General features: G+C 40.2%; 1 protein-coding gene across 4 annotated transcripts in view; it reads left to right on the top strand.

Moving 5' to 3' along the window:
• The window catches only part of eya2 (EYA transcriptional coactivator and phosphatase 2), a 111,205-nt gene that overhangs the window by 72,305 nt on the left and 25,378 nt on the right, over positions 1 to 13,522 (top strand). For 2 of the 4 annotated variants that reach the window (XM_012971488.3, XM_012971491.3), the window contains exons 7-10: positions 5,013 to 5,080; positions 5,771 to 5,948; positions 6,109 to 6,287; positions 7,760 to 7,843. In XM_012971488.3, coding sequence (XP_012826942.2) covers positions 5,013 to 5,080; positions 5,771 to 5,948; positions 6,109 to 6,287; positions 7,760 to 7,843 — 509 coding nt within the window. 4 annotated transcript variants of the gene reach the window in all.

Genomic DNA, 13,522 nt, shown 5'->3' with positions numbered 1-13,522 from the left:
ATTTAACCATGAAATAAACCCAATAGGGCTGTTCTGCCCCCAATAAGGGGTAATTATATCTTAGTTGGGATCAAATACAAGGATCTGTTTTATTATTACAGAGAAAAAGGAAACCATTTTTAAAAATTTGATTTGACTAAAATGGATTCTATGGGAGATGGCCTTTCCGTAATTTGAAGCTTTCTGGATAACGGGTTTCCAAACAATGGATGCCATACCCATATATAGTTTTTCTATATACCTATATAATAATATTATATATATCTATTTAATAATATTACTTGCATTATATATATATATTTTTTTTCTTTATTTTATTTTTAGTAATTTTACTTTCAGTTTAGATATATATATTTTTTTTTTTTTATATTTTTACTTGCATTACATAAAACAGCCACAAATTAAATTAAATGTAATTCATTAATAAAACTGCAAACCCATTAGTCATTTACACAAACCATTTTCTCATTATTACGGGCAATAATCATAGCATTCAGCACGTAGGTTAAATGCCAGAGCAAACTGAAGCATCAGAGGAATGCAGCTTTTTCACCATCCCATAATAATAGCAGAACTATGGGGCAGATTTTTGAAGCATCTTTGTTTTTTATGAGCTATAACCATGTTATAATCTGTGAAAAAAAATATCAATGTTTTCATATACAATTTATTTTTACTCCAATGCAGAAAAGATTTCATCAAATTTTATATTGCCACTTGCACTTTGTGTCAGGGAGTAGCGAATCAGAAGGGTGATAGATCTCAGCTCGGCTGCTTGACTCTAAAGGTGGCCATATACTGTAAGATCTGCTCGATTTGCAAGGTTGCCAAGTGAGCGGATCTTCTCCCAATATCCTCACCTACGGGTGGACGATATCGGGCTAATTTGGATCGAATTAGAACCACTGGTATAGGCACATCGACTCATTGCACCTATACCCGCAGTTCTAATTCGAACCAAATTAGCCCGATATCGCCCACCCGTAGGTGGGGATATCGGGAGAAGATCCGCTCGCTTGGCTATCCAACGGAAAATCAAACCTGCCCAATCGAGATCTGGACAATATCAAGCCAGATGTTGGTCGGGCAAGCCTGTCATTAGTGCCCATACACGGGCAATAATTGGTCTAAAGGTACCCATATCGGCAGATAGATTCGCCCTGTGTATGGCCACCTTAACTCTCTATAGAGCTGAATAATGTTAAACTGCTCAGAGCTTTAGGGAACTGATAATAAATTGAGAAAATATCAAACTGCTGGTAATTGATCTACATCCCCCCCCCCCCTTGATATTTCATAAATTAGCCCCTATTTATGAATTTTGATGCTCAAAATCTGCAAAAGAAATATACATATACACATATAGGGCGAGGTTTATATTTAATTCCCCCTCTAATCGAATTATTTTTGTTAGGACAATGAAATCCAAAAGGCTGAGCCTAGAGAGGGAACGGCTTTGAGAGGGAAACAGATTGCTCCTATCTGTCAGTAAGGTCACTATCAGAGGGGAATGAGAAGCTTTGCCAAAACTGCAAGGCATCCTGACACAGTGTACTCCGAGAGTTTAGCATTTGTCTCACTCAGGTCTGCTGGGACCAAATTATATACGTCTAACAAAAAAAATTAGTCATTCTTGCGCACATGTATTTATTTTCAGAATGAAACTGAGGGCCTGTTTTTTTTTTTACAAGATATGCCCTAATTAGCTAATTAAGGGTGTTATTTTTTCATTCTGGTTGTTACAGTCAGTAAAATACTCATATACTTATAGTAATGAGCGCTAAGCTATTGCCCTATAAACTGGGGTCGTATTTACTGCAATGCAAACTATAGAACATGCACGTTTCTATCGCATATGCGCAGTGGGCATTTTAGTTTGTATTCATTGGTTTTAGGCTGAAGACACACAGAGCTACTTAGTAGCAGCTACTTTTTCACGGCTACTAAACACCAGAAAATCCCCTGCCATAGACAATACTGAGAATTGCCTCTGCTAAAACACATGTAGAGACAATTATCAGTAAATGATCAGCATTGTCTATTTTAGTAGCCGCGACAAGTAGCTGTTACTAGTAGTGCTTTGTGTCTTTATCCTTAATATATGTCTAGGCTCCTTTATCCACATGTGAAATCTTTCGGAGGGAAGTATGAAAACATTTAATGAAAAAAGCTATTTATATAGTCCTCCTAAATTTCACTTAGGGCGAAGACACATGGGGCAACTAAAAAAAGTCTTAAAAGTCGCAGTGACTAATTGAAGCGACTTTTATTTATATGACTATTTTTATTTACAATTTTGGTTGTTGGGGCAACTTTACACTTGTCGATTGGGCAATGACATCGCTAGAGAGATACGCCTCATCTTAGTTCTGGTTGGTCAGTACAATGATTCCGAGTCCAAAATTGGGTTCCATGATATTTAGGGTGTGTGTTAATAAATTAATAAAGTGAAACAGCTTTCTAGGGTAGAGTAATAACTAAAATACGCAATTTAGCTGATTCTACACCAAGGGGCTGATTTACTAACCCACGAATCCGACCCGAATTGGAAAAGTTCCGACTTGAAAACGAACATTTTGCGACTTTTTCGTATGTTTTGCGATTTTTTCGGATTCTGTACGAATTTTTTGTTACCAATACGATTTTTGCGTAAAAACGCGAGTTTTTCGTATCCATTACGAAAGTTGCGTAAAAAGTTGCGCATTTTTCGTAGCGTTAAAACTTACGCGAAAAGTTTTAACGCTACGAAAAATGCGCAACTTTTCGCGTAAGTTTTAACGCTATGCAAAATGCGCAACTTTTTACGCAACTTTCGTAATGGATAGGAAAACTCGCGTTTTTACGCAAAAATCGTATTGGATCCGAAAAATTCGTAAAGAATCCGAAAAAATCGCAAAGTACCGATCATTACGAAAAAAACGCAATCGGACTCCATTCGACCCGTTCGTGGGTAAGTAAATCAGCCCCCAAGGGGCTCAAACTCAACATGGTATAAATTCGAATTAAACGCAATCATTGCTGTATTTATAAAATGGCACGATAACGCTTGAATCGTCCGTACGAAAATTTCAGGTCTTAAATTCGAAAATCGCAAATTTTTTGAGTTGAAAGTATTGTTAAAACGCGAAACATTTGAGTTTAAACGGACTTTCGTTGCCACGAATCGTCTTTATTTAAACAGGAATTGCTCCAGCAGCCATTTTAGGAGCATTGGTGCTCATTCTTGGAAAACAATAATGTGTTTAAGTTTCATTTGAAACTGGGTGAAAAAGAAAACAATGATGGGATTAGCTTCCCCTTGAAACCGTGTGAAATAGAAAACAATTAGGGCATTAACTTCCCCTTGAAAATGTGTGAAATAGAAACCAATGAGGGCATTAACTTCCCCTTGAAAATGTGTGAAATAGAAACCAATGAGGGCATTAATTTCCCCTTGAAAATGTGTGAAATAGAAACCAATGAGGGCATTAACTTCCCATTGAAAATGTGTGAAATAGAAACCAATGAGGGCATTAACTTCCCCTTGAAAATGTGTGAAATAGAAACCAATGAGGGCATTAACTTCCCATTGAAAATGTGTGAAATAGAAACCAATGAGGGCATTAACTTCCCCTTGAAAATGTGTGAAATAGAAACCAATGAGGGCATTAACTTCCCCTTGAAAATGTGTGAAATAGAAACCAATGAGGGCATTAACTTCCCCTTGAAAATGTGTGAAATAGAAACCAATGAGGGCATTAATTTCCCCTTGAAGCTGGGTGAAATAGAAAACAATGAGGGGATTCACTTCTCGTTGAAAGTTCAAGGACAGGCTGTCACTGACTATTCTATTCCTCTACTATTCTGTCTGGTACTCAACAGATCAAACCTGCCAAATTCTTTTTTTATTTTAGAAAAACTCGAAATTTTTGGCATAACAATAACAAAAAAAATCAAGTTCTGCCGAAATCGCATTTGTAAATCTCGAAATTATCTAGAAGTAAGAAAAAATCCGACTTTATCTCAGAATTGCTTAGTACTAGACTATATTTGGGTCCATGATAAAAAGGCTAAGGAACCCTAGACTAATGATTATCCTCTGCCGACTGGTGCAGCTGCGTCAGAAGTTTTCAGATGGTGTTACATAATTTATTGATATTACTGTCCTCCAAAACACATCATGTTCTGGAATATCATACAATATCCTTTTTCTTAAACAAACTTGCATTTTTCTTCCAAGTATGTGGTCCTGATTTCCAACTGTGCTTTGGTAAATGAAAGATACTGAATTTTGTGAAAGCCAAAGAAAATCATAGAATGTGTTGACATCCGAGCGATGCATTGTGGGATATCCCAGTCATGTCTACCCAAGGATATGTGCCAACATTTTCTATGACCCATGGTAGCAAACATCTCAAGCATCATAAGAGATTTTTTAGCCATTTAGAAACACATTATCACCAGGCAGAAGACAATAGATTATCCATGCCCATTGTCCTGGGTGATGTGCTGCAGAGATTCCCATAAACAGAGAGTCAGTTTAACATTTCGAATACTCAATTTTTTACGCTCGGAAGCTACATGTGGTAGCAAATTGCTTCTAGAACCATATCCCCGTCTAGCTCCTTCCTGGCAAAAATTGTCTTTCTCACTGGCCCCTGGCACGCAGTCGTTTATTCAGCTGTTCATTCCCTAGTTAATCCAGAATCTTAAAATAAAAACAAACAAGGTCTTTAGGGAGCGGACGCAGGGAGACTATATACTGAAACCCTGTCCACACTTGAAATAGAGGAATAAGGATTCTAATCGGTGGTCCAAAATCGTCTTGCATTGGTGGAGGAGAGGTTGACCCATATCTAATATTGAAATCTGCTGAAATAATAGAACTCAAGCCGCAATATCTTCAAACAGCCCAAAGCCGGACATCTAGGTTTTAAAGTATTATAAAAATCTGTTTTTATTTAAGATAAATGGGGTGGGATTTAAAGCAGCCTGATGTTCCTTGTAACAAGGTTTATTGACTCTTTGCTTAGGTCCATCGGGTATTTATCAAGGAGCCAACGGTTTGACCAACGCAGGAGCCTTTGGAAGTGTGCACCAGGTAAGATTCAATTGGGAAACCTTGTCTTTTTGCATCATGTTTTGCGCAGGAGTATATATCTGTATTGGAACGATCAGACTACTCTGAGAGATCCACTTAGGTGGTACTTAGTTGGAAGTTATCTGACAGTTATCGGATTCAGAAGTCATTTTAGGTCTGGAGTTTATTACTTCAGCCAGGGTCATCTTTCACTGGGGCAGGGCCAGGACAAACACCATTGTGGGTAACCATTATTTGTATAGAATTGTCTTATCCATGGTCCTTTGGCTTTTGCCAAGCACTGAGGGTTGTGTGCCCTATTCTAACCATCTCATAATACTGCCACTGCCTTGCCCTACTGTCTCCATCTTGCCCAACTCTACAGTTGCCATCTTGTTCTTCTGTTTCTATCCTGTCCTACTGTCAATAGTTTGACCATCATGCCATCTAATGCTTTACCCTACTGGCACTAATTTTAACCCATCATATACTATTGTCATTATTTTGCTATCTTGCTCTATTCTTACCTTGCCCTACCGTATGTGCGTCACCCTCACACTTTCTACCTACAACTACTAGTTAGCTAAGTCCTCTGTATGTAGGGCCAAGGGCATTTGCCACTATTTGTTCCATATTAAAGAGCTCAGTCCAAGCCCGACATTTATCCTTTATTATGTATCTAATACTAAGGTTCACATTTATTTTTTTAAGGAATATTCATCATATCCAGGCTTCAGTCAAGGCCAGTACCCACAGTATTACAGCTCTTCGTACAACTCTCCATATGTACCCACAAACAGCATCAGCCCCACAGCCCTGTCTACAGCCGCATACTCAATCCATGAATCCTCTCACCATGTCTCCAATCAGAGCACAGAATCACTATCAGGTAGGTCATGCAAGTATTGATTGGTTGAAGGGACCCTGTCCTTTAGTGGGTTTGGCCACTGGGTCAAACAGACAAAAGTGCCTATGAAGGCAAAGTCACTGTATAAGCATCTTCAAACCTTCATCAGCATCTTAAAACCTTAATGTTTTTGTGTTTGCAGAGGAGGAATTAAATTGCACTACCCATTATGTTTCAGGGGAGTACAACACTCATAATGGTCCCTCCACCCCAATTAAAGATTCAGAAAATGATCGACAACAGCGAGGATCTGACGCCAAATTACGCGGAAGGTCTAAAAGAAGTAATGACCCATCTCCTGCAGTGGATAATGAAATAGAGGTATGTCATTTCAACAAACATGTATACGTGTGTGTGTGTATAGATAGTATAGAAATAAACATATACACATATACAACTACTCCACCACAAGGGTGTTCTAGGGTGCATTGGTACTTATTGCTATGCATGGATATGCCTTACACCATCCTCGCCACCAAACATGGCATTTGGACATGAAAGAAAACAGAATTATAAGTGAGGGGTAGGTTTTTTGTCTTAAATGGAACATTCCAAATATCTTCTCGAGGGCAGCGTTGCCAGTCATAATAAATGCAGACTGGTAATAGTCTATTGTGCCAAACTTTCCCAGATGTTGCGGATTACAGCGTGAACTCTGCTCTTGCTAAAAAAGTACCAAACAATTAATGAGCTGTGATTTACTGACTTTGGAATTAAATGATTTGGAACACGATTGTGTCAGGTCAGGGGGAACAGGCAGAAACACATGTTCCTCTATATCAATGGGACAACTCTAGCAATGTTGTGTTGAAAAAAAAGATGGTCATCATTAACAATGACATGGGGCTTGTGTCCAAAAATATCACAATACCGTCTTATATTGATGTTATTGTTGCTTTTTTTCTGTTTGCACTTTTTCCTGGTGATTGTTTGCATTGAGTCAGCTGACTCCCTGCCAAGAACTAGCACAATGTTTGTGAGAGACTGTCCAGAAACAGTTTATTTCAAGGAGCAATGTTAAATTGCTGATGGGCTCGGTTTTGTGTGGTCTTGTTGCTCAAAGAGCAGTAACTGTACTGCCCACACCTGTACCACTGCGATATGAATCTGCCACGGTCACTGTGACCGCTTTTTATCTCTCCTCCAATCTACTCTCTAACAGAGAGTGTAGTCACAAGTTCCCAGATAGACTTTGGGCTTTTTATTTCTGAATTACACTGTTTACATAAGAAATAATTCACTTTACAATTTAAAGTTTTATTTTTGAACCAACAAATGTATTTTTTTAGCTGTAATATTGGTGTGTAGGCGCCATCTCAGTGCATTGTGTCTGAGTCTGAGCAAGCGCTACACATTAGAACTGCTTTCAGGTAACCTATTGTGTATCCTACTCCTATGTAACTGGAGGAGTCCCAAGCCAGACTTGGATTTCTTACTATTGAGTGCTGTTCTAATACCTGGGATACCTGGGAGCTGATATCTTGCTCCCTTCCCATTGTTCTGTTGAGCGGCTGCTGGGAGGGGGGGATATCACTCCAGCTTGCACACCATTGTTACTTAAAATCTGGCAAATCTATTACACATTTGCCTAGATTAAAAAAAATCCTTATGCCAAGCATTGTCATGTGTCATCAATAGGATTAGAATCTGTTCTACAGAATAGCTAGGCTAGAGCAATATGGAAGCTCCAAATATACAAAGAAAATGAAAGCTCTATGGAGAAGTTATTGGACTGTTTTTATGGCCGTTCCATGCGTGAAACCTAACCCACAGTACTTGTTTTTATGTTACAGCGCGTGTTCGTGTGGGATTTGGATGAAACAATCATTATTTTTCACTCGTTACTCACGGGAACCTTTGCAACAAGATACGGGAAGGTAAACTGGAATATGATTTTTTTCCCCCTATATATTATATTGATTTTCCTAAATAAAAGCTTGGCCCCCACACGCAGATTTGGTCAGTCGTTCCATCTCTGAACTGTATGGCGGCCTGTGCTTATGTGGATCCCTAAATTAATCCGCTTGGCAAACCGACTGCGTGGCTGGAAATGGAAAACCGCATTGTCACGCAGGACAGCTGCTTCCATATCCAGGAAATGCAGTCGATATGTGGTCAGAGGGTTTTCTGTGTTTATGAAAAGTTGGGAATTATAAAAGTGATGAATTTCTTCAACTGCACCTGTCTCGGGAAACAAAGGGATCGATGGTTTTGCACTAAGACAGGAAGGGCAGTGAGCCTTGGGATAATTAACCAACAGATACTTTATATTATGTTAAGTGACCTATTAAAGAATCTCCCCAAACTGGAATATATATATCAGTAAATATTGCCCTTTTACATCCTTTCCCTTGAGCCGCCATTTAGTGATGGGCTGTGTGCTCCCTCAGAGATCAGCTGACAGGAAATAATGCAGCTCTAACTGTAACAGGAAGTAGTGTGGGAGCAAAAGGCAGAACTCTGTCCATTCATTGGCTGATGGGGCCTAGCATGTATGTGTGCCTTGGCTTGTTTGTGTGCACTGTGAATCCTATGATCCCAGGGGGCGGCCCTTAATTCTTAAAATGGCAGTTTTCTATTTAGGATTACCCAATAGCACATACTACTAAAAAGTATATTTTTATGAAAATGGTTTATTTAGATGAAGCAGGGTTTTACATATGAGCTGTTTTATGCAATATATTTTTATAGAGACATTGTTTGGGGTATAGTTTTCATTTAACCCTTCGTGGTGGAGCTACGGTTTTCAAATGGGCGCATTCTTGTGGCAGCAGTGCCTTCCTACTTTACAGCTGGGATTGTAACTATAATGGACAAGGTGTTCTCTGACAGCATGTTAGTTGCAGGTATACATGTATGGTTGCTAGTACTTTTGTGAATAGCACTCAAATTTTGAATTGTAACTTGTGTTCAATTTGTCAGCAATTTCTGCCATAGTTTCCCATGTTTATCCTATAGGAGTCAGTGCCAGATGCTCACCGTGCCATAGCAGTAAGAGTTAACCCCCCATATATAACAAAAGGTACTAAGTTTGCCCAGGAGCAGTAACCCATAGAAACTAGTGATGTGCGGGTTGAGATTTTCTCGACACGCACCCCGACCCTAACCTGCCTGCTCCCAAACCAGAACCCGAACGGCTTCTTTCCTCGATTTATAGACCCACGCCTGCAGCGCCCCGCAATGATGTCACAAAAGGGGTGGGGCTTCCGGGCATGCACCTATAAATAGAGAACCCCGGAAGAGAGCTCTCCACAGTGTAAGGTTGTGGGCGGGGAGGGTGAGCAGAATTGCTCAGCTCGAACCCGCAGATGATGTGCAGAGGTTGGCCCAAACCCATCCGGCCCGCAGGTTAACCCACGGGTATCCAGCCCGCACATTACTAATAGAAACCACTAAGATGTTTGCTCTTAAACAGGTGACCAGTAAATTCTACCTGCTTATTGGTTGGTTTGGGTTACTGCCCCAATCTCTTCCTGAGAAACAACATGGCAACCATTTAATATGCAATCCCACTCTCGCCCCCCCGCGTATAGGCCTGTAACCCATCATCCCCAAGCCTCGCTGGCATTCATACGGCCGAAAGCTAAAACACATTAACTTTTACAACGCACATTTGAGACAGTAAAAGCGACGTGTCATGCAAACATTTTTTTAACATGAGCAAATCAGGCACATTCATTAACAGATTTTTTTTCTTATTTTTTTTTTTTTTTTGCCACATTGAATGAATTGAGGTTTTTTTCCTCTTTTTAAGGCCGTGAGCTCATTTTGTAACCGTTGTGTTTATGTAAAGTGCATAAAACCTGATGACTTATTTCCTATTTAAACAGCTTCGAATTAATGCTGCTTAGCAGCTTTTAAAAGAGGGGGACATGTCTGCTGTTATCATCGTAAGCCATCAATTAAAAAGCTAATATGGCAATTTGGCTGCTCATAACCCTACAGGGGACACACATCTATTTATAGACTCGAAGAGGCAAAGTACTCCTAATGAGCCACAGTGCGCTAGCACTTCATTAAAGTGAGTGTGTGCGCTAAAAGGTGCCAAGGGTAAATGGTACGACCCGGTGTTTAACTGCTGTAGGGGACATTTCACATTCAGCCACCTGAGCAGCCATTCCTTCCTGCCTTCTTTGTTAAATAAGACTGAGACGGATTCTGGAGGGGTTTGGTGGAGAATGCAACCAAGGCACAGAAGTAGCCCCCTAAGTTTGCTCATAGCCTGTACAGAGAGATACCATAAAACTATGGCAGCATAGGGATTCCCCTGTACTAAGCACAATTCAGCAGGAACAGCCCCCTAAGTTTGTTCATAGCCTGTACAGAGAGATACCATAAAACTATGGCAGCATAGGGATTCCCCTGTACTAAGCACAATTCAGCAGGAACAGCCCCCTAAGTTTGCTCATAGCCTGTACAGAGAGATACCATAAAACTATGGCAGAGTAGGGATTCCCCTGTACTAAGCACAATTCAGCAGGAACAGCCCCCTAAGTTTGCTCATAGCCTGTACAGAGAGATACCATAAAACTATGGCAGAGTAGGGATTCCCCTGTACTAAGCACAATTCAGCAGGAACAGCCCCCTAAGTTTGTTCATAGCCTGTACTGAGAGATACCATAAAACTATGGCAGCATAGGGATTCCCCTGTACTAAGCACAATTCAGCAGGAACAGCCCCCTAAGTTTGTTCATAGCCTGTACTGAGAGATACCATAAAACTATGGCAGCATAGGGATTCCCCTGTACTAAGCACAATTCAGCAGGAACAGCCCCCTAAGTTTGTTCATAGCCTGTACAGAGAGATACCATAAAACTATGGCAGAGTAGGGATTCCCCTGTACTAAGCACAATTCAGCAGGAACAGCCCCCTAAGTTTGTTCATAGCCTGTACTGAGAGATACCATAAAACTATGGCAGCATAGGGATTCCCCTGTACTAAGCACAATTCAGCAGGAACAGCCCCCTAAGTTTGCTCATAGCCTGTACAGAGAGATGCCAGAAAAGATATATTCCTCTGTACTACGCATAATTCAGCAGCAAGATAATTTAGCTTGCCCTTTAAGTCTTGTATTGTGATTCACCTGACCTGTAGAATTACTTAAGGCTGGAAAAAATTTAATTAACCTCTGTTTTGGGTAATCACATTTTACCCCCAAGGCAATGTTTGGGAGGATAATAAATAAGATTTTAGGACTGATCTACTAACACAGGTACGAAATTCCACAGTTAGATCTTTGCTTTTATTTTCTAGCTTGTGGCTAGAAAACAACCTCCTGGTTTCTACTGGTAACTGAACATGTAAAATTTCAGCAGCAACCCTTTTTTCTGTTTGTATTGAGAATCTTAATCTCTCTCCTTGATAGTCATGGGATTCTTTCCTTCTTGCCCAAGAGCAGCAGGGGCAGCAGCAGTAGCTTCAGCACGACTATATCTCCCTAATATGATACTCAGCCCCCTATGTCGGAGCATTTGCACCCCTCGCTCCTGGCGTTTGTCCGCTCCATGCGTGTCATTCTGATGGGGTGCGCTCATTCCCATTGGCTGAAGGAGGCTGAATAGGCTGCATGTTTGTGCTTTGTACAAATCCAGTACATTGTGTTGGCGCGTTCCTCAATTTACCTCCTTCATACAAAAGAGAGCTTAGCTGTTTGGCAAAACAAAGGAAAACAGGCCTCATTCTTTGTGGGAAAATACTCGCAGCGCTGTTTCCTTCCTGAAACGTATATTATATGAGGAGGCCCAAGAACTGGCTTTAGGGCTGTTGTGAACTATACAGTATTAATCTTCATATACGGAATAAAAGATCTGTAGTCTGGAACCCTTGGCACCTGAGATTTTCCCGATATTTCTGTAATTTTGAGCAACATATGCTGAAATCATGTGAACACCAAATAAACCCAATAGAATTTTTCTGTCTCCAACATGGATGGACTTATCATTGCAAAGAATTAGCTAATAAATAAGAATTTATTGATTAAATATGACAGATCGTTCTGGATTCTTGTAGATCTGAAACCCTTAAATTCACATGGACAACTGAACATAACAATTGTCTGGTTGAGGTTTCGGAATTATGGATTTGTTGCACTTCTACTTTTTTCCATTTTCTTCTTGTCTTCCGATTCCCTCTCACTTCTCTCGTATATAGATATATAGGCATGATGTTTTCTACACAGATTCCTCCTTGGTATGCTAGGGCAGATACCATATATCTATAAAACCCCAGAACCCAAGGCAGGATAAATGCACTGGCAATTTCATGCAAATACAGTGCCAGTTTCATATAGAATGTGCCAGAAGACATGGCAGGATAAATACAGAGCCAATTCCATGTATAATACCCCAGAACACATCGTAGGATAAATACAGTGCCAATTCCATGTATAATACCCCAGAACACACGGCAGAATAAATACAAAGCCAATTCCATGTATATTACCCCAGAACACACGGCAGGATAAATACAGTGCCAATTCCATGTATAATACCCCAGAACACACGGCAGGATAAATACAGTGCCAATTCCATGTATAATACCCCAGAACACACATCAGGATAAATACAGTGCCAGTTCCATGTATAATACCCCAGAACACACGGCAGGATAAATACAGTGCCAATTCCATGTATAATACCCCAGAACACACATCAGGATAAATACAGTGCCAGTTCCATGTATAATACCCCAGAACACACATCAGGATAAATACAGTGCCAGTTCCATGTATAATACCCCAGAACACATGGCAGGATAAATACAGTGCCAATTCCATGTATAATACCCCAGAACACACGGCAGGATAAATACAGAGCCAATTCCATGTATAATACCCCAGAACACACTGCAGAATAAATACAGTGCCAATTCCATGTATAATACCCCAGAACACACAGCAGGATAAATACAGTGCCAATTCCATGTATAATACCCCAGAACACACGGCAGAATAAATACAGTGCCAATTCCATGTATAATACCCCAGAACACACGGCAGGATAAATACAGTGCCAATTCCATGTATAATACCCCAGAACACACGGCAGGATAAATACAGTGCCAATTCCATGTATAATACCCCAGAACACACGGCAGAATAAATACAGTGCCAATTCCATGTATAATACCCCAGAACACACGGCAGGATAAATACAGTGCCAATTCCATGTATAATACCCCAGAACACACAGCAGGATAAATACAGTGCCAATTCCATGTATAATACCCCAGAACACACAGCAGGATACATACAGTGCCAATTCCATGTATAATACCCCAGAACACACGGCAGAATAAATACAGTGCCAATTCCATGTATAATACCCCAGAACACACAGCAGGATAAATATAGTGCCAATTCCATGTATAATACCCCAGAACACACAGCAGGATACATACAGTGCCAATTCCATGTATAATATCTCTACCCTGCCTGTTGTAGTTAACATTCCTTTATTTCCAGTAACATTTTCCTTTGAGTTCAGTAACTGCAAACCACTCGACTCCGTCAAAATGTTTGGATTAGGAGTCTGCACTTAGCCAGTAACAGGCATAAT

Source organism: Xenopus tropicalis, chromosome 10 (assembly GCF_000004195.4).
Source record: "Xenopus tropicalis strain Nigerian chromosome 10, UCB_Xtro_10.0, whole genome shotgun sequence".
NCBI classification, from domain to species: Eukaryota; Metazoa; Chordata; class Amphibia; order Anura; family Pipidae; genus Xenopus; species Xenopus tropicalis.
This window is presented reverse-complemented; position numbering and strand designations above follow the sequence as displayed.